The sequence below is a fragment of the Fringilla coelebs genome, assembly GCF_963513975.1.
Source record: "Fringilla coelebs genome assembly, chromosome: 8".
Taxonomy (NCBI): Eukaryota; Metazoa; Chordata; class Aves; order Passeriformes; family Fringillidae; genus Fringilla; species Fringilla coelebs.
The window spans coordinates 34,930,125-34,951,664 of NC_140066.1; the positions used below are offsets into that span (position 1 = coordinate 34,930,125).

The 21,540-nt window shown below is 43.8% G+C and overlaps 1 protein-coding gene across 1 annotated transcript; it reads right to left on the reverse strand.

Moving 5' to 3' along the window:
• Nucleotides 1-288: 288 nt before the first annotated feature.
• On the reverse strand, nt 289-11,173 carry CLRN3 (clarin 3; the record flags this gene model as incomplete). The annotated part of the gene is made up of 3 exons (XM_084210588.1): nt 289-563; nt 3,386-3,571; nt 10,945-11,173. 3 exons carry the CDS (start codon nt 11,171-11,173, stop codon nt 289-291), a joined length of 690 nt encoding a protein of 229 aa, XP_084066714.1.
• Nucleotides 11,174-21,540: the final 10,367 nt, after the last annotated feature.

The window sequence follows — 21,540 nt, forward strand, 5'->3', positions numbered from 1 at the left end:
TGCCCTTGGCTCTTGGCAGTGCTCAGAGGTCAAGCAGGATTTTCCTGGTGTTTCTGTGCGTTAATAACCTGGAGATACTGGGCTTCTCTGCTCTCATGGAATTGTTGAATGATTTAGATTGGAAAATCCATCTAGTCCAACCATTCCCCAGCAGGCACAAAACCAAACCAGGCTTTTGTGTCCTCAAAACAATCTGGGAATTGAAGTGTGCACACAATTCAGAGCAAATGGAAATTTGCTGTCCACATTAAAGTCATCTTCCTTCACACCCCCTTTTCCAAGGTGTCCTTAAAACAGAATAACATCCTTTGGTGCATTCTCTATGGGCCTCTCCTGCTCCTTCTTCTTGGAATATCTGGCATGGTCATAGAAATAGATGATGATGAGAGAAGCAATGTTCAGGAAAAGGGTGAGCAGCATGATCCAGTAGGAATATCCATAGTTGTGTTTGGATCCAAGGTGTGCCTGCAGGGAGCTGGAACAGCTGTGGGCCAGCTCTTCAGACAGGCTGTTCCCTTCCACGTTCACAGGGAAAAGGATCATGGCTATGAGGATGAGGACTCCTGGAAAACAGAAATACAAATTTTAGAGGAGGAACTGTAGTGCTATTTGTGTAGTGACATTTATATATTATTATATTATATTATATTATATTATATTATATTATATTATATTATATTATATTATATTACATTACATTGCATTACATTATATTATATCCCATTATATCCCATTATATCCCATTATATCCCATTATATCCCATTATATCCCATTATATCCCATTATATTATTCATATATTGTATTGTCATAATTTTTATAATTTTTAATATATTATTTTTTATATATTATTTTTTCATGTATCATATCTTAATATATTAGATATAATCTGCTTTAATCCTTGCCCTATTCCAGGGATTTTAATCAATTTATCTAATATTAGCAATTCTATGGGGGCATTTAAAGAATTTTTGCCCCACCCAATAGTATCTGACAGGTGTTTTGATGCAGGCAGTGATATATCTAAGATTATTTGATTGTCACTGATTATTCTTACAAAAGGCCATTTAATTCAAGTTTTTTTCATCTAATGTAGTGCTGATGAGTATTGTGTATTGACCCCCTTGGTGATTTGTAAATGTCTGTTTGATATGAGCCCAAATTCATGGATGGGCAGTCTCACAGTTGGATAAAATCAAAACAGCTGGATAGATATCACAGCTGGATAAATATCACAGCTGGATAAGATATCATAGCTGGGTAAAATATCACAGCTGGATAAATATCACATCTGGATAAAGCCCTGAGCAGCCTGGTCTGTGCTCAGGGTTGGCAAAAAGAGCTTAGACTTGGAGACCTCCTGTTCTTTACAACTTGAATGATTGGATGAGTCTGGGAGAAGCCAAAATGTGATGTCTTATTAGATGTGGGTTTATTTCTTGCAGCCTCCCAAATGTAAAAGTTCAGCTGCTTTGACATTTATCTAAATATTGCTGCTGCACCTCTGCTTTCCTCGTGCCAACAGAGCTGTAATCTCTGAACTTTAGTGGAACAGTTCCATTCCTCCTCTCCAGGCACCTCATCCTAGCCCAGCTCACGCTGAAACAGCTTCATTTTTTATTCAGGAGAGCGCTGGTAGGAGAATTAGGCACCTCCAGGATGACCTCCCACATTAAATGATGTGTGATTTCCCATAAAAATGCACCCACAGCAAAATAACCTTCCAGGTCACAGCATTGCAGGGCTGTTAGAAGTAACAACAGCCCAACACCAGGGTTTGTTTTCTCTCCAGTATTCATTTTGGCCAGCCCGTGGTCCTTTTGTTTCAGACAGAGCTTCAGGGGCTGGGTCAGGAAAAACCTTCCCATGGGATGAGACAGTGACCTGCTTGTCTCAGAGGTAAGTAATTGTCTAATTAAGATTTGTTCACTTTTCCTTCTGTGTTTCACAGCTATTTCAGCATCTGTGTTTAAAAATGGGCGATTTTCACTCCTCCACCTGTACTTGTAATAATTGAGATTATCTGCACTGTTCCCTCCCCACCAAGGTCTGGTTTTGTCCCCAGGTCAGGGGGATGCTGCTGGGGACATTTTCCCTGGACCTGAAGAGCTTTAGAAGGCCAAAATACCCGTGCTGAGGTACTCTGTAATCAAATGTCTTAAAAGGAAATGGTTCAAGTGCAAACCTATTGTTAGAGGAACCCTCATCCTCTGGAGACTGGTGGAGTGTGAGAGCAGAGGGGAGGCCAGAGCAGCACAGGGGGGCTGGGAGCAGCCAGGCTCAATCCCAGCAGGAATGGGGTTCCCACCCCCAGTCTCTTGGACAGCTACACAGCTCTAAGGACTCAGCCTCTCCACCCTTTTTTTTTTATGCTTAAATAAGTTTAAACTGATTTTCACTGGTGAATTTCAATTTTTAAAGAGGGAAAAAATTTTTGCCAACGCTCACTCCTCCAAACTGCTGCCTCCCTATAAATACTGTCATATAAATATTATTTTATTCCTAAATAGTATATTTGAATAATAGTTAAAAGATGGTTTTCAGGTGTGCCAGGAGGCACAGTTAAAGACCAAACCCAGAGAGCAGAATGTGTTTCCAGGTGTTTCTTGCAGCTCTATGTTCCTTCATGTTGGAATATATATATATTTTTATATATAAAATACACACATATATATCCACATATAAAAATGTATATTATATATATGTTATATATATAATATATGTGTAATATAGAGTATATAAGTTACCTATATAATATATTATTTAGGTAACATATGATAATAATATTATCATATATATTATAAATGTTACCTATATAATATATATAAATACCTATATAATATATACATAACATAATAGAATAATAGCATTATAGTATATAACATATTATATATGTTACCTATATAATATATTAAAATATATTGTATATATTATATATGGTGTATTATTTCTTATTTATTTTATAGATAATATATTATGTGTAATATTATCATATATAATACTTATATATAATTATAATGGTGTATAATATATAAGGGTAAAATAGATATAATTATAATATACAGCTAGAAATAATAATTATAACATATAGAAGTATTAAATATTAAATATTAAATATTGTCTACTATAATTTATATTATATTATATTATATTATATTATATTATATTATATTATATTATATTATATTATATTATATTATATTATATTATATTGTATTGTATTATATTATATTAAATTCCATTTATATTCCATTTATATATAAGGAATAATATAATATGAAATATGATGTAGTAATGTAATAATATATAATAATATAATATTTAATTGTGTATATATGTGGAATATATATATATATAATGTACCTGAGGACTAGAATGGCACTCACCACAGAGGGAATTCCAGGTGTAGACTCCGATGGGTCCCAGGAATGTCTGGTAGGGGTTGCTGACAGCGTTGGTGCAGGTGAAGCCAGCGCTGAGCAGGGAGCTCAGCAGGGCCAGCACCAGCACCACGATGGTGGCCACCACCAGGCTCCTGCTGCTGCTGCTGCTGCTGCTCAGGGCCTCTGAGACTGCAACACAGCAGGGACAGGGACAGAGGGAGTGTGAAACCTTGGGGTTCAGCTTTTCTGCTCTTCAAATCCTGGACTGCCTTAGGGTGAAGCTGAACTCCATAGAAAGTGCCATTCACTGTCATCTCTTGGTCAGAAAAACCAATTCCTCTAAGCCTGAAACTCAGGGCACCAAATGATGCCTTGAGGTTTAGCTTTGATATATTTCAGATTCTGTACTGCATCAGTATATAACTCTGAACTTGTTATAGTTATATACTATATATAGTCTATATATATAGTATTGTTATATACTATGTATAGTCTATATATAGCATTGTTAGAGTTATATACTATATACAGTCTATATATATAGTATTGTTATATACTATGTATAGTCTATATATAGCATTGTTATAGTTATATACTATATATAGTCTATATATATAGTATTGTTATTACTATATACAGTCTATATATATAGTATTGTTATATACTATGTCTAGTCTATATATAGCATTGTTATAGTTATATACTATATATAGTCTATATATATAGTCTTGTTTTAGTTATATACTATACATAGTCTCTATATAGTATTGTTATAGTTATATACTATATATAATCTATATGTAGTGTGTATATATATAGTAGCAAGACTATATATACTATTTACTATACATTTCAGTAGTAAGACTATATATAGTATATATATTATATATATACTATATATATATATATACTATAGCATATATATATTTACTTTCTATAGAAATATATAAAATATAATATATACACAGTATATAAAATATATGGTATAGTGCATATATATGTATAGTGTATATACAGATACGATATAGCATATATATTCTATATACTATATATAGTATATATATACACTATATAGTTTTGTATATATGAAGTTTTTAAACTCCATATAAAGTGCCAGCAGCTCTCCTCACAGCCCAGGCACACTCTCAATCCTTTTGCAGCCCCAGAACCAAGGGCAGCGCTGCAGCTCCAGCCCCAAAAGTGCCAAGAGCAGGGGATGGAGGAGAGCAGCCTGGCAGGGTGGGACTGCATCCCCTGGAGCTGCAATTCAACACTGAACCCAATATGGAAATGGACCAAAACCCATAAAAGTGTGAAATCTTGTGACTCATTGTCCGTCTTGGGTGGAGCCATGGCCAGGCTCTTGCACTGCCCAAGGTGTGTCCTGTGATGCATTTTAATAAATCCCTGCTTTATTCCTTAACTCTGCCCAGCCTCTGGCCCAGGGAGCCTCTCAGGGCATCACCTACAGCCTCAGGGCCCAAAAAGTACAAATAAAAGTGAGTTGGAGGAGAGAAAAATGGGGGTAAATGACTTCATTACCTGAAACTGTAATTGGAGGATTAACCCCTGATATGTGAATGGACCAAACTTATAAAAGTATGAAAAATTCATGACCATGGTCCATTTTGGGTGTAGCCCCTTGGGGAGGCTTTGTTCTGAAATGTACCTAAAGGCCTTCATTAAATATACCCACTTTTATTCCCTTAATCCTGTCTGGCCTCTGTTCTAAAGTGAGCCTGAAAAAGGCATCAAGGAGACAGCCCCAGCTTGTACCAGAGGGGCTTTGATTGGAGATTTGGGAAAGTTTGCTCCCAGAAAAAGGGTGGGGAAGCCCTGGAGCAGGGAGTCACCATCCCTGGAAGTGTGCTGAAGGTGCGTGGCTGTGGCACTTGGGGGTGTGGTAAAGGTTGGACTCAGTTATCCTGGAGAGCTTCTCCAACATTAATATTCCAGGATTCTCTGATAACCTGCCCTGCCCAGTCTGGTGGGTTTGGAAAACCTTGTGACTTCCTGCCAGGGCTGTAATTAAAAACTAATGAGCAGAGGTTTGGCTGATGTGAAGGGATTGGGATGAGGAAAGTTCAGGAGGTTTGGACCCAGCAATGAACGCAAATCCCAAATGGGGTGAAGGTATCTGGGCTGAAATAAATTCTTGCCAGCTAATCCTGCAGTTAGCTGGGTAGTAAACTTCTGTTCCCCAATACTTCTGTAAAAATTTCCTCTGGATGAGGCCAGACAGGAATTTTCTGCCTAAACTGGATCAGAAATCTGGGTGTTCCTCTGCCAGTGTCTGGTCACCTCCACAAATGCCTATTTAAAACTCTGCTCCAATTTAAAACCCTGCTCCAGTTGTATTTCCTTTAAAAATAGCAGCAGTCACGCTGCTATAAATACAATAAATGTGACAGGGAAAACCTTCCCCAAGCCCACTGAAGCTGCTGTCTGGACAGGCCAGGGGCTTTTGCAGGACAAATAAATCTGAGTGTGGTCATCCATGGGCAGATGAGGATGGTTGAGCTCATCTCCTGACTGGATCTGTCTCTGTGCCCTGCAGGAAAATCTGGGTGCAGGCAGGACCGGCTCCTTTCTTTTCAAATAAAGGAGCAGCTCCTGCTGTTCTCCAGCAGGACAGGATGGGATTTGTGGGGGTTTGGTTCCCTCAGGGCTGAGCTTTGTGGGCACGTGGCCCTGATCCCAGATCCTGCTCCCTCTCCTTTTTTCCCAGCTTTTTTCCAGATCATTCCCTGCTGTAGTTCCATGGCTCTTGTGGTCAAACCCTTCAGAACTGTCACCAATTTTTGCCTAAATCCTTCCAGTTCCTCAAAAAGGTGCTGGTAACAAGAGACTCAACCCCAAATTGAATACCATCAAAGTGTTTTTTTGTTGAGGTGAATTATTTCCCTCCTCTCAATTTAAAGATTGAAAAGGCAGCTATGATGTGCTTTATGTTGTAACAAATGCAGTGACAATGTCTTGGAGCTTTGTTCAAATAGATGTTGTGAGAGACTGACTTCAGTAGGAAAATTCCCTTTCTGTGCTATTCTTGAACAGAGCCATTATTGCAAAATATTCTGCATAACTGGAAGGAATCATAGCAGAAAGAAAAAAGTAAAAACCCCATAAAGAGGAATAAACATAATAAAAAGAGCTGTTGGCAAGGAATGAAAAGGAGAATTCCTCTCACATTTTATCCAATACTGCAGTACAAGTTAATTTCTGCTGGAGGCACTGGCAGGTAAGGATGTGTTATGGAAATCAGCTGTGAATTTATGCAATTTTCCTGGAAGAAAAGGAAAGCAGGGCACCCAGGGGATATCACTCAATGGAATGGAAGTGAGCAGGTTGTACCCTGCACTCAGGCTGAAGCAGCCTGGCCATCACCTGTGATCTATTTCTTGAAGAAGAAATAAGTCTGGAGCCAAACCAGCCAGGCTTGTGTAATTTCCCTCTGGGCAGCCTCACTTAATTTTATCCATCAGAACTTCTCCAGAACTGGCTACACCTCCTGCACCCCCTAATTGATCTTGTTTATGTCTGACACTGAGCTGCAGTTTAGGGGGTGGCATTTTGGCAGCCTCCAGCTGTCAACAGCACAAGGCTGAGGGCTTGAAAGAAAATGCTCTTTTCATGGCAGCTGATCCTTTTTTAAATCCCTAAATAAAGCAGTCTGTGCAAACAGAAGGAATCTCCTGCAGCTGATCTATTTGAGTGGGATCAAACTCAAATATTTTGAGTGGTAACCTGCAGCTGGATAACCTCTGGATCTGTGTGAAACAACAATTCTAGAACGAAAACAGTGTTTGGTCAGATTTCTCCTTAATTTCCTGTGTTTTTTTCTAGTTTTCATCCTTTATTCTTACATGTTTGGGTAGGATTTTTCCAGACTTTCACTGAGCTTAGTCAGCCTTGCCAGCAGCTTTTACAGCTCTACAATCACCCATGACACATCAGGGATTAATCACTGAAAAAAGCCCAAACAAACAAAAACTCCTGGGGAGAGAGTTCAACAGAGCTTCCCACTTTGCAGGAGATCCCTGGAAACTGATGAGAACACCAATGAATCCCAGCCATTTCCAAGCTTTTGTCGTGTATTTTAGAGTGTATTTAGGTTTTGTCATGTATTTTAGGGTATATTTAAGTTAGGAAGTGAAATGACTCCTCTGTGCTGAGGTAAAATTGGAAAGCCTTCCTTGGGTGTTGCTGGCCTTGCTGGCTGCCAGCAGTTGGATAAATCCTGACATTCCAGACTCCCTGGGCGTGGTTCTTCCTGAGCCTGGCTCAAGCTCTACGTGTTTGACTTGGACCAGCCAAAGCCGTGCCCAAACCTCCCCTGACAGACATTTTACTCCCAGCTGGTTCCTCTGTAAGACAAATCACTCAAACAGCTCAGGAAGGCTCTGAGGAGCCTGGTTGTTAAATAACTTTTGCGTTGTGCCATCCCCAGAGCCTGAGGAGTGGCTGCAGTGATTTATTGCTCTATTAAGGCTGGGAAAGAGCAACCCTGGCCAGGCACTCCATGCACAGGGCACTGCCAGAAATGATATTCCTTTGTCTTTCATCTTTATGCTTGTAAATTCCTTGGAACGTTGTGATTTCTACAGAAATAAGTGTTTGTTTATTTGTTTTTGGGTTTTGTTTTGGTTTTTTGGTAAAGGCTGTTGATGATCTGCTTTTGAATGGCCACTGATGAAAGTCAGCCTGGGCTATTCCTGAAAATAATCCCCAAGTTCTTGACTTTGATTTACCCTTCAGGGATTGTCCTTCTTTTCCCACACCCAAATATGACAGTGCCATTTGAGAAATGCACATGGGGTGCACAGCAGAGCCCCCAGGCAGGGCACAGCTGCTTTTAAATCATGCTGTGATTTTAAGGGATGTTTAGAACTCCTCTTGTTCATGTCTGAAATCTTGGAATAGAGAAAGCTCAGCACTTTGTTCCTCCATAGCACTGGAAATCCATTTATTTAAGGATATCAGCAAAGGAAATGCATCTCCTGCCTTAGGAGGACAGGAGTATAAATTAATTTGAATATGAAGAGAGAACATATGGAATCTTAGGAATCATTTTTCCTATTTCAATTATAAATGGAATAGAATGATAGACTGGTTTGGGCTGGAAGGGACCTTAAATGCCACCCAGTGCCACCAAGCCATGGCAGGGACACCTTCCCCTGTCCCAGGTGCTCCCAGCCCCAGTGTCCAGCCTGGCCTTGGGCACTGCCAGGGATCCAGGGGCAGCCCCAGCTGCTCTGGGCACCCTGTGCCAGCCCAGCACCCTCCCAGGAAGGATTTCTTTAGCAAATAATATAAAACATGACAATCATGCTTATTCTAGAGCCTAAGTATTCATTTCAAGTCAGTTCTTCTCGTTCTGGATACCTGCCCAACAGAACCAGTGGGGGATGTGGGAAACCCCAAAATTAGATTATTGATAAAACATCATTTTCCTTCAGCAGCTGTGGAAGGAAACTCACAAATCCAGCAGCTCACTCCCTTTGTTCATCCCTAAATAACTGATGGGGAGAGTTGAGATCACTTTCTGTCAATGTTCTCTCAGCATCTGATAAATGATAAGCCCAAAACCCCAAATCTGGTGAGGGAAAACCCAACACCACCAATGCAGCCCATGCAGAGAACTGAAACCCTTCACTGATACCAGTGTTGTGAGTTCATTTCATTCATTCTAATTAAAATTGATCTGGTGGCAACAGCCAGGCCCTGGCACTGGGCTGTGAGAGCTGCTTCAGACAAAGGCAGGGCACAGTCCCTGGACTGCAGCCAGCCTGGAACCTCCTCTGCCATCAGCTCCCCAGGGCAGGATTCCACTTTTCCCACAGAGCCACATTAAAATCAGCTGCCCACATGGCTCAAGGTTTGGGGCTTCAGCCAACTACCACCACATAGAAATTAGTTTATTTCTTTATTATTATTTACTCTTCTAAGAATCACTTTCGTTATTCTGCTGTGGCTGTAATAAAGAAAGATGGAGCGATTTGGGATTTTGTACTTGTTATGTAACAATGGCAATCCATGCTCCACCTCTTGCTGGGAGTGCTGCTGTGCTCAGGGTTTCGTGAGAACAGGAATGAAATGGAATCCAGTCAAACATGGGGACTGGCTTGTGCAACACAGCTCTACCACCGTGGGAATTCAGGTGCTTCTGCAGCTGCAATTTCAGGAATAAATTAGGCAGGGGAAGAGCCTAATTTATTAGGCTGGAGGTTTGTATCTGCTGTGCTAAAACATCTCACAACAGCCTAACAAAAAATGAAATTGTTTCTTAAAGAATCTTAAAATCTCAGATTGGTTTGGGTGGGAAGGGAGTTTAAAGAACATCCAGTGCCACCCCAGCCATGGCAGGGACACCTTTCCCTGTCCCAGCTGCTCCAGCCCCAGTGTCCAGCCTGGCCTTGGGCTCTGCCCCAGCTGCTCTGGGCACCCTGTGCCAGTCCTTACATCTAATTTAAATCCATAGCTCACATTTTAAATTACTTGACCTGCTCATATTTTTGGTGCCTTTCTTTTGAGTGGCTTTTCTCCCTTTCCTCTGTGTTACCAGCATTGTTGCTGTGAACCTGATGAGGCAGCAAGGCAGATAAAATAAGTGCAAACCCTTGATCCTTGTGGCAGCTCTCAGGTTTATCTCCCCTCAGGTGTTGTTTTGTGTGTTTTGTTCTTTTTCCTACAGCAGCCTTCAAACCTTTCTCTATCAAAACGGTGCTAATTCAGCAGCAGGCAGCAAAATGTTTAAAGTCGAAACAATGAATTAACATCATGAAATTGGAAGGTGAATTAGGTTTGTAAATCCTTAATTAAGTGATGAGTGTTGCTTTTCCTGTTCCTCACTGAACTGCCAAAAATCAAAGTCAGTTTGACAGAAAACCACATTTTGTGGGTTTTTCCCCTTTATTCCAAGGTGTAGGCCAAGATCACGAGTGGTAAGTTGTAATTGTTGAATTTCTGTGCTTTTTTGGGGGTTTTATTTTATAGCACTTAAATCCCCCACTTAAATTCTTGTTGTCACTTAAAATATTGTGAGATGGATATGTCCATCAGCAGTACAAGTAAGATCATCTTGGGCTTGGGTTGGGTACTGGGAAGGAATTCCAGCCTGTGAGGATGATGATGCCCTGGAATAGGTTTCCAAGGGAGGTTGTGGCTGCTCCTGGATCCCTGGAAGTGTCCAAGGCCAGTCCAGTTCCTTCTCAATATCCAACCCAAACATAAGATCTTACTCGTGCCGCTGACAGACGTATCCATCTTACAGTAGGTTAAGTAATTTTGAAATATGGGGTATGGATTTAAATTAGATGTTTAAGTAATTTTGAAATATGGGATATGGATTCAAATTAGATGTAAGGACTGGCACAGGGTGCCCAGAGAAGCTGTGGCTGCCCCTGGATCCTTGGAAGTGCCCAAGGCCAGGCTGGATGGGGCTTGGAGCAACCTGGGACAGTGGGAGGTGTGGGACAGGGTGGGAATGGATGGGATTTAAGCTCCCTCCAAACCCAAACCAATCTGGGATGCCCTGATCCCCTTCCAGCTGTGCCAGCACTTACCTTGGAAGGTGGTTTGGGACACCTGGAGTCCTGCATCCACGAACTGCTCACAGGTGCCACTGAAGAGGCCGTAGGTGAGGCTGACGGTGACGGCGGTGCCGGTGCGCGAGTAGCGAACCTCGCTGCTCACCCACTGCGGGGTGGCCAGCGCCACGCAGATCACCACGAAGGAGCTCACACAGGCACAAAAAGCAGAGGCAAACATGGAGGTTTTCTTCCTGGACGGCATCTTTCCTCGGATTTTTCCCCCAGCTCAGAGATTTGGTTCCCTTTAGTCCCATGCACCATGAGGGTGATTCCTCCTCGGCGCAGTCCGAGCGCAAAGTCGTTCTGGTAAACTTTAAGCAGTGGCAATAAAAATGTAAAATAATTGAACTTTGCCCTGGGGAAAAGGTGTTGCCATGGTGACAACCAAAGCAGCCTGGCAAAGGCCGCTGGAATCGTCCATGGGTGATTCATGGTCCTTGCCAAGGCGTCGCTTCCCAGATCCCAGCTCTGGGTTCATCCAGAGCCTGGCTCTGGCACCTTCCCAGCTCCTCCTGGGACAGCTCTGAGCTCCCTGCTTCTTCCTCTTTGAATCCTGACAGCCAGCCTGGAATGTGACACTCTCAATCTAATCTCTCTCTACTATGTTATGATAAAGTTGTAAAATGTTCCTTCTCCATTCAAACCGCCTAAGCACACACCCAACCATCCCTCTGGGAAACCTCTTAAACTCTTTCAATTTCACAAAACATGGTGCTGGTCTTGGCTTTTGGTGGGGTGAGATTGTTCCATCTATTTGCAATAGGTTATTTTCTAAGACCTCTGATTCCCAGTTAAATTCCACATATTTTTAGAGAATAGCTCCTTCGCTTTCGCTTTTTGTCAGGGAGGAAACAAATACCTGAAGCAGGGTTTCATTTCAGGGAAGCAGTGGATATGTCCAGGGAGAAATCCTGGGAAAAAATCTATTCTGTGCTAGAAACCAAGGGAATATATTCATTTTTTTTGACCCCAAAAAAATGACCTAAACAGTGACCAGAGAACACAATTTCAAACAGAACCTTCATTGCTTAATGAAAAGACCAGAGCCAAATTTCAAGAATTTCAGATAAACTCAGTCCCCATCATTTTGGCATGGAACCTGGAACATAAATTAATAATTTATTGTCGGTGTAGAGTAACAGAGATTCCATTAGCTTTTATTTCTATTAATTATAATGTCATTATCCCACTTTACACTGAAGGCCTGCTCCTGGATCATCCAGAGCTTTTGAATTAACCTCTAGGGCACAGTCTGTGGAATTCTTGTCCTGAAGCTTCCCTGCTGTGTCCTGTGATGACAGGGAGAGATTCCTGAATTTTTTATGGATTTGAATAGCCAAGAATTCCTCAGGAGGACAAAATACCTGGGAAAATATTAATTCTGCAATGCAGCGTTATTGAACTGAGATTTTCCTGTTTATTGATCCCAAACTTTGAAGCAGTGATTAGATTTGAAATTCATAGATTTTATTTCTGTAATCTTGTGATTTTTATTTTAATTTTCAAACCACTTGAGACTTTGATGATATCTTTGAGGTCGTTATTTATAGGAATACATAAATACAATTTTTTAAAAAATAAGTTTTATTCCTAAATAATCAAAATGTTTCATTAACATAGTGGAAATCAGTCAGGATTTGATTGAAGCTCTGAGGAATGAAGGGAAATTTCTTACCCTGTATCAAATAATAGGAAACCTGCCTCACTTTCTGCCCAGTACCCAGTTAAACTTTAACCACAGAAATATGGGGAGGCTCTGTTTGGCTGATCCACCTCTCCAGGTTCATTAATCCAACAGTTCCATTCTCCACAGGACATAGTCCAAGACTTTATAATCCAAGGATGTTTTCTAATAAACTGAGCTGAAACCTGCCCTCCTGCCATCAGCAGTGCCACATGACCCCTCTGAAAAATGGTTTAAAAAAATTCCATATTTAAGAGCTGATATTTGTCTTGGTAAAAACTTCCAGGGAATTATTTCTCAGCTCCTTCCATGTTGATGAATTAAGCAGGCAGCCCTTTAAAAACACTGAACAGCAGAGCCTCAGAGATGTGAACAGCCTGGAGTTCCTTCCTTGCAACCTGACTCAATTCTATTGAGTTTTTGGTGACTCAGCTCAAATTGTTATGGCTCAAATCATTGAAACTCTCCTGTGGCTCAGGGAATTGCTCTGTAAATGAGACCATAATTTACTTTTTTCTTGCTTGTCACCTTGAGGTTCATTCTCTGCCTAGGCTATGATTCCTTGTCTTTTTTGTCTTTTTTTTTTTCCTCACAGCTGCCTGTAAAAACATCATAAACCCTGGAATTAAAGCTGCAGTTTGACAGGACACACCTCATCTTGAGAGAGACAGGAGAAAGGAGATATTGGTTTCCTCTGACTCAGAGAAAATATTTCCTGCTCAGCACCTCCTCAACTCTGCCCCCACTGCCCCTGACTCAGCCCTGACGGCAACCAAAGAGAAAAATCAGATTATTGGTTATGAACCAGGGGGGCAGCAGAGAGATCTGCAATCCTTTGGACATAAAATTACCCCTCATTTTTAAATCTTGCTGATGCATTTCCCTTCTGTTTACATCAGTTTCCTTTAAATCAAAAATACAAAAGGAAAGTTTTTAAATGCAAACTTTTCAGTTCTTTAATGTTGCAAACACATTCTTACACGAAAAAAAAAAATCTTATGTTGCTTTGCCCACAGCTCCAGAAGGAACAGAGATTGGGGAGGAATTGTTCCCAGGGAGGGTGCTCAGAGCAGCTGTGGCTGCCCCTGGCAGTGCCCTGGAAGTGTCCCTGTCCCTGGCACTGGCTGGGATTTAAGGTCCTTCCCAACCCAAACCATTCTGGGATGTTCTCCCAAGAACATCCTCTGGATAGTTCAGTTTTTATTTTAGATAAATTGCAGATTATATAAAGGAAGTTTAGTAGATTAAATATTAGGATGGATTAAATATTAGGATTAATTTAGATTTATTTATTATTTGCTGCTCTAGATTTTATTTTTAATTATAGTTTTATTTATGCTATTATTTATTACTTATTATTTTCATTATTATTCATTTAGATTTATTTCTGTTTATTTATTTATTAGATTACATATTAGGGTTTATTAAGAATATTGTTTTTAATATTTAGGGAAAACTGAATATTTTTTTGAAGTGATTTAATAGATTTAAAGGAGAAGAAGGAAAGGAAAGGTTGAAAAGCCTTATTTCTAGGGTTTTTTAAAACAAATTGGGTGTAATTACTGATAAATTTTTAAAATTTGTTATTGGGATTAGGATGTAGGGTAGGATGAAGAAACTCTAAAGTGCCAGCAGGGCGAGATCCAAGGTTTGGCTCCCAGGTCAAAGCTCTCAGCTGTGCTCAGCAGCAGCCGGGGAAATTCCAGGTGAATCCACTGCAAATTATCCTCAGTGTGCTGCAGCTGCAATGCTTCACTGCTGGTGCTTTAAAAATCTTCTCTTGAAACATTTCATTTCAAACCAGATTTCATTTCAAACCATTTTCCAACGTTCTGTTGAAATATTTCATCCAAACCTGGCTGCTGCAGGGTGGCTTGGCAGCAGGGCTGGCAGGAGGTGCTGCTGCTCTCTGGAATTTTCCGTGGGCCTGTCCTTCCTGCTGCATCCTCGTGTGTCCCACAAGCCCTGAGATCTTTCTGCTTTTCCATTTCCCATCTCTGATTGCAGAGGAGCTCAGCTGCTTCATCCCTCAGCTGCTTTTGGCTCCAAAAAGATTCCAGAAACTTCCAGAGTGTGCAGGATCAGTCCGTGAACTCCACTCAGGGTCCAGCCACGTGTTGCCAGTGTTGTCTTTCCCTCTTCTGGGATGGATAAATTGCAATTAAAGCAAATGATAGAATATTAAGAATAAAATCCAGGTGTTTTCCTCAGCACTTTGCACCATTCAGATGGAAACAGGGATTTCTTTGTGCCTTTGGTCTGGCAGAGGGAAATGGGATAAAGCATCAGGATTTTGTTGGAGCTGGGATTGAGAAATGTGAAGCTGCACTGATCTGCAAAATGATTGCAACAACTCCTTGGAAAACTTTGGAACTCCTTGGAAGGGAGGGGTGTGAGCAGCTTTTTTATGGATCCCTGCCCATGGGCTGGATTTGCACAATTCCATCTCCTGATTTCTTCTCTCCTGACCAGTTTTTAATTAATTTATTATTTTATTAATAGTCTTTCCTGACTAACTATTTTTCTATTATTTTATTAATAGTCTTTTCTGACTATTTTTTTTTCCACAGCACTTTTGAAAGACAAAGCAAGCATGTTTGAAATGTTGCTTGGATTTCTTGCCAGAAAATGCCCAGAATTTCTCAGCTGAGAGCTCCATCCCGGGATGGTTGTGGATGTCTGAGCTCTGATGTTGGAGTGGGATCACAGCTGGAATATTGTCCCTCAGACAGCTGGAATGTTGTCACCAACCCCTCAGAGCCCAATCCTCTCACCCCAGCAGGAACTGGGAAAAAATAGATGAAAAAAAAAATAGGAGTATTTCCACTGGGAATGAAAAGAAATGGAAGATCCCAAAGCCAGCACAGTGGAATCAGCACAAATGTGCAAAATCCTGGTTTAAAGTGATTCTTGCTGCCAGGGCATCCCTCGGATGTGGGTTGTGCCCACTCTGGAGTTTTGGGAAAAGGCCTGAAGTGGCAGGAAAGAGGGAATGGCTCCAAACCTCCAGGGTAGCTGGATTTTGGGAAGTGGGAACATGGCAGCTGCAGGGACAGCCCTGAAATTGCCTTTTCTCAACAATATTGGGGTAAGAAATGATCCAGCAGTAAGTTTGGGATTTAATATATATATTAAATCCTTCCATGGAAATCCTCCCCAACTTCCCCCAGGACACCCATCCTGGCAGGGCAAGGAGAGCAGCAGCTCCCTGAGCACCTGACTCCTTCTTTGTCCTGTTTCTCCCCGTTTCCTAGCTGGAAAATCCTTGGTGGCAATGTTTGCAGGCCATGATGGTAAAATAAAAAGTTTTAAAATGAAATCTTGAAATGATAGAGATATTTTCCTTTTTTTTTTCCACTCCAGAAGTCAGTGTCTGCATTTCCCCAAACCACAGAGCTCCACTAAAGCCTTTAAGATCTCTCAAGGTGTCTTTTCTCCATACCCTGAAAGATACCCCAGCTTTAAAATTATCTGTTTTGCTGTTAAAATGTTTTCATTTATGACTGAATAGTGAAATTGAGCGGTCAGGTGCAGTTTATTGAAGACTGAGGGGCAAAACCCACTCCTGACATTTGAAGAAATGGCAAATACAGCCTTTGCAATGTTTTCATTTAAATCAAATGTGGCTTTGAAGCTGCTTCAAGGTGTGGAGTGTTTAAAACAACCCCTTGGGGTGGAGGTGGAGAGAAGAGCAGGCGGGGCAGCCTTTCCCTTCTTGCAATTTCTGTAACAATTCTAAAGAGATGCAGCCTTGAACACTTCAATCTATTCCTACAGACTCCTCATTTTGGATTCCAAATGGAAAAACCTTCAGCAAACAGCCCTTTGAAGTCATTAAATGAACTACTGCTGCAATATCACACAGCCTCATGCTTTTACCCAATTATTCCTGCTTGGAAGAGTTTTCCTTGTGTTTTCAGGCTGAGATGTTTTTGCAGCATCAGAAATCCTGGGTCTGTGTCAGTTTTTTGCTGTCCTGCCTCTGATTTCCTGATCCTTTCAGGAATTTACAATTTTTCTTCCAGTACAGCAGCAAAAAGACTGATCCCCCCCGCTCTACCAAGGGCATCATATTGGAACACCTAAATAAAATGCTGGAGGCAAATTTTGCCTCTTTCCTATCATTTATTTTCTTGAGCTTGCCCAGTTATCCCTACTTTGAAGAGCTTTTCAGGCTGAGATGTGTTTGCAGCCACAGAGATCCTGGGTCTGTGTCAGTTTCTGACTGTTCTGCCTCTGATTTTCTGGTTTTTTGGGGGGAATTTGAGACTTTGGTGATATCTTTAAGGTCACTATTTATAGGTATATATAAATATAATTTTAAAGACATATTTAAGTTTTATTCCTAAATAATTAAAATGCTTCATTAACATAGTGGAAATCAGCCAGGATTTGATTGAAGCTCTGAGGAATAAAGGGAAATTTCTTACCTTGTATCAAATAATATTTTATTTTATTTTTCTTCCAGTGCATCAGCAAGGAGACCAATTTACTGCCCTGCCACCAAGGTAAGCATGCTGGAATACCCAAAATAAAATCTTGGTGTTCAAATATTGCATTTTTCCTATCAATTATTCCCTGAGCTTGAGGCAGAGAGTCCCAGAGAGCCTGGAATGGCTCTGGGTGAAGTTCCCAGCAGTTCTGGTGGAATAAATTCCTTCCAAGGAAGGGATGCAGGGGCTGGGGCCAGCCAGGAGCTGTGGGAGGCCCTGCAGCATCTCTGGAAAATTGGAAGCAAAGGTGGAAGGGCTGCCAAAGAGCTGCCACTGCTGAGAGGGGTTGGATTTGTGATGGAAAGAGAGGAAAAGGCACCTGGGCTGGGAGGTGGAGGTTGGAAAGTCCCTGTGGGATATTGGATTATCCCAGAATTGGGATAAATGTGGGATCAGCTGCTCGTTGCTGTCTTATTTGTACACAATATTTCAGCCTTCCACTTTCTTAAATTTATTTTTTGGTGCAGCTTCTGTCTTCCTTCTGTCAAGGTCATTAAATTGCTACTAAATGGCTACAAATCTCAGAGCAGCCTTGTTTGTCATCCTCTCCCCTTTGTCAGCGCAGAAATTCCCTTCAGACCTTGTCTGGAGAGATCTGAAATTGGGTTTCAAGGCATTTCATCCTTCAGATCCCCCCTCCCAGACTTTAAATCTGGATTTCTGGCTGAAGCCCTCTATCAGGGAGCAGCACCCTGGGTTGTTTTTCTGCAGCCAACAAAAAATCAGCCTCAGGCTGTTGGCTCCAGCTCGTTGATGTATCCTGGAAAACACGAGTGGCATAAACCTGGCTTGGAGCATCCTGGATGAGGCTGGGAGGATGCAGAGCTGGGGACTAACGAGGCTAAATTATCAATAAAATCATCAATTATGGACGTGAGTGGGGAAGATTGGATGTTCCTTTCACGGCTTTATTTCACAATTTATTTTGATATTGTTTAGATGTTCTCCTTCTCTCCGGCAAATCCCTTCACACCAAATAACGTATTAAAAACTTTATTGTACAACTTGCCTTCCCATTTCTGTCTCATGACTAATTAATTTTGGGACCACACAGCCTAACAGTATCTTTAATTCCTGCACTAATAAAAAATGTGGTCATTTTGTCCAACACATATAATAATTCTATTTATTTTATCCCCTGGCTATAGGCACTCATTTAAATTAATATCCAACTCCTTGCAAATGGTTCTCAGTGAGAAAATCGCTGATTTGCAACCATTTATCAGCAAAAAATGTTCATTAAAATGCAGCTCCTCCCTGATGCTGTGCCCTGCCACGTCTGCTCACGGGATTTCAGCCCCCACTAAATTGCTGTTTCCTTGTCAACACGATGCCAAAGGGATGTAATTAGGCCCTGATGAAGTTTCCTGCAGAAGACACAAACATTCACAGATGTTCTGATTTTTTTTTCTCTTCTGGTGGGTCTTTCTTTACATCTCCCAGTTGTCTGACATCCTTTGGAGCACTTAAATGTTGCCTGTGTGGGTGTGGGGTTTGGAAAATAACACAGAGAATCATTAAGGTTGGGCAAATTTATTAAAATTGCTTGGATATCTCCTGGAGGGGGGATTTGTGCTGCTGGGATCCTCTTTTTGCTTTGGGACATCTTTTGGAAAACTTAAATATGGTGGGCATTGATATGGGAGAGGTTGAAAGTAAAATACAGAAACATTAAGGTTGGGAAAGACTTTCAGGATCCCTCCTGGAGCAGGGATTTCTCCTGCTGGGATGCTCTTCTTGCTCTGGGACATCTTGTGGAAAGCTTAAGCACGGTGTGGATGGGTATGGGGGTGACTGAATAACGCAGGGAATCCTTGGGCAAGACTTTTCAGATCCCTCCTGGAGCAGGGATTCCTCCTGCTGGGAGGCTCCTCCGGTTCTGGGAAAGGTGTGTAGCTGGGACTGGAGCCAAGATGTGCCTTGAGTCGCGCTGGCTCCTGATTCCTGCAAATCCCCTCCTCCCTGCCCTACTTTCCCACCTGCCGCTGCTATTCCGGGTGTCCCCGTCCCGCCTCGCGGGGGACAGCGGGGACCGCCAGCCCCAGGTGCGTCCCTCCCTCCCCGCGCCGGCACCGACACATCCCGGCCGGGCTGGGCAGCGAGGGGACGGAGCGTGCGGGGCATCCCGTCCCCAGGGGCCGCTCCTGGGGACATCGCGGGATGGATGGGGACGCGGGCAGGTGCGGCATCACTGGGGCCGGGCGCGCCGGGAGGAGCTCGGGGGCAGCTCGGGATGGAGCGGGGCGCTGGCGGCACAGTCGGTGTGTGCGGCGGCGGGGCTGTGGCGGTGGCTGTGTCGGGGCTGTGGCTGTCGCTGTGGCTATGTCGGGGCTGTCGCTGTGGCTGTGTCGGGGCTGTCGCTGTCGCTGTCGCGGCGCCGACAGAGCCCCAAGGCCGCGTCCCCCGGCCGGGCCGCTCCCGCTGCAGTGCGCGGTGTGTCCGCCAGGCGGCGCGGCGGGCGGCGCGGGCCGGGCTGAGCGCGGGCTCGGGCGCGGGCTGGGGCTCGGCAGCGGCGGCGGCAGCGGGAGGAGGCGGCGGCCAAAGGGAAATTTCCTGCCGGGAGCCGCCGCCCCGGCCCACAGCGCCTGCCCGGCCGGCCCGGCCGCGCCGCCAGCGGCCCGCGGAGCCGCCGCAGCCGCCAGGTGAGCGAGGGAGCGAGGGCGGAGGGAGGGAGGGAGCGGGGATGCCGCCGCCCGCAGGTGCCGGCAGCGGCCGGGCGGCTCCGGCGGCTCCGGCGCTCCGAGCCGGGCACGGACGGGGAGAGCGCGGCGCTGCCCGGGGCCGGCCCTGGGCGCCGGCGCGACACCGCGGCCACATCCCGGCAGCGACATCCCGGCAGCGACATCCCGGCAGCGGCACCGCCGCGGGGGCAGCGCGGGCGGGCGCAGCGGCGGCCGCGGCTCCTCGGCGGGGCTGGGACCGCGCGGCGCCCGGGAGATGCGGGACGCGCCGGCAGCGGCAGCGCCAAGGGCACGGCCGGCTCCCCGCGCATCCCTGGGTATCCCTGGACATCCCCGCGCATCCCTGGATATCCCTGGGTATCCCTGGGTACCCCCGCGCATCCCTGGACATCCCCGCGCATCCCTGGACATCCCCGGACATCCCCGCGCATCCACCCCAGGTGTGCGTGCTCCCCGGGCTCTGCCCCGCTCCCGGAATGCGGCTGGCCCCTGAACTGCGCCTTTAAAAGCGATTTTCTGCCGTCGGTTCCCACCCAGCCTCTCCTGAAGTGAGCGGGACCGGTGGCCGCGTTCAGGTGAGCGGGACCGGTGGCTGCGGACGAACTCTTGTGGTCTCTCACGGTCAAGGCTGGTGTTCTTTAAACTCCCTCAATTTCCATTTGTGCCGTTTATTAGTTGTCTCACGTGGCTTTTCACTGCTTCCCATCACGGGATTTTATTTTTCTCTTTACTCGCGGCTTTGTGGAAAGGGTTAATGGGTATTTGCCGTGGGATGGAACGGTGTTTTCTGATTGTGAAAGGCTGTCTTCTGCTTTTCTCCCAATTTTTCTGTGCGGCTCCTCTCCATGTGGCTTATTTCCATAGCGTGAAGTGATTTTCTGTGTATTCAGCTGTGTAGCTGTCTGTGTCTGATTTGGATGGGGTAGACATTGCTGAGCTGAAAGAAAAGACAGCGCTTATCGAGCTTTTTTTTTTTTTTGAGTTTTTTTTCCCCCTTAGATGCTATAATCCGTGGAAAGTAGAAACAAAGATGCAGAGAATTGGAAAAAAAAAATTTAAGTGCGTCATAGTTGTACCTTCTGTCCGTGCTGTGTTTGGGGCTTGTAAATAAATAAATAAATAAAATAAGTAACTTCTGATGAAAACTAATGACGTTCAGCTGGAAGCTGGGTGTAGTTTAGAAGAGATTTAAATGTGGATAAAATGTGCTTTCCTCATGCTGGAGGGACGTTATCCCCCGGCTGGAGTTGCTGGGGGATAAATGAAACCAGTTAAGCTTAGAGTGGGAAGTTTGAGGTGGTTTGGGGGGACCGGCTCAGTCTCGATCAGGTGGAATTTGGGCTTGGAGAGGAGCCTTTATGGGGGTAACGAGGTGTTTATGGGTCACTCTGTGGGGCTTGGGGGGTGGGTATGGAGTGGGACAAGCAGGCTGAGGTCCCCAGGAGGAGGGGACCGGCTTGGTGTGGATGCAAACATCACCTGTGGGGTGATGGATCGGCCCAGCACAGCGAATTCAGCTGAAAACATTTCTTTTCTCAAGTGCCAGAACGAGTTGAAATGTGTGGCGAGAGCTCAGAAATGTGCGAGAAGAAGGGAAAGAAAATAATGTGAGAAACAAAATGGTGTGGGCGTAGTGTTTGCTGTGCTCCCAAAGAAAGGGATTGCTGTGCTCGGTGCTCCTGAAATGCAGGGATTCTCCCAAGCACCGAGC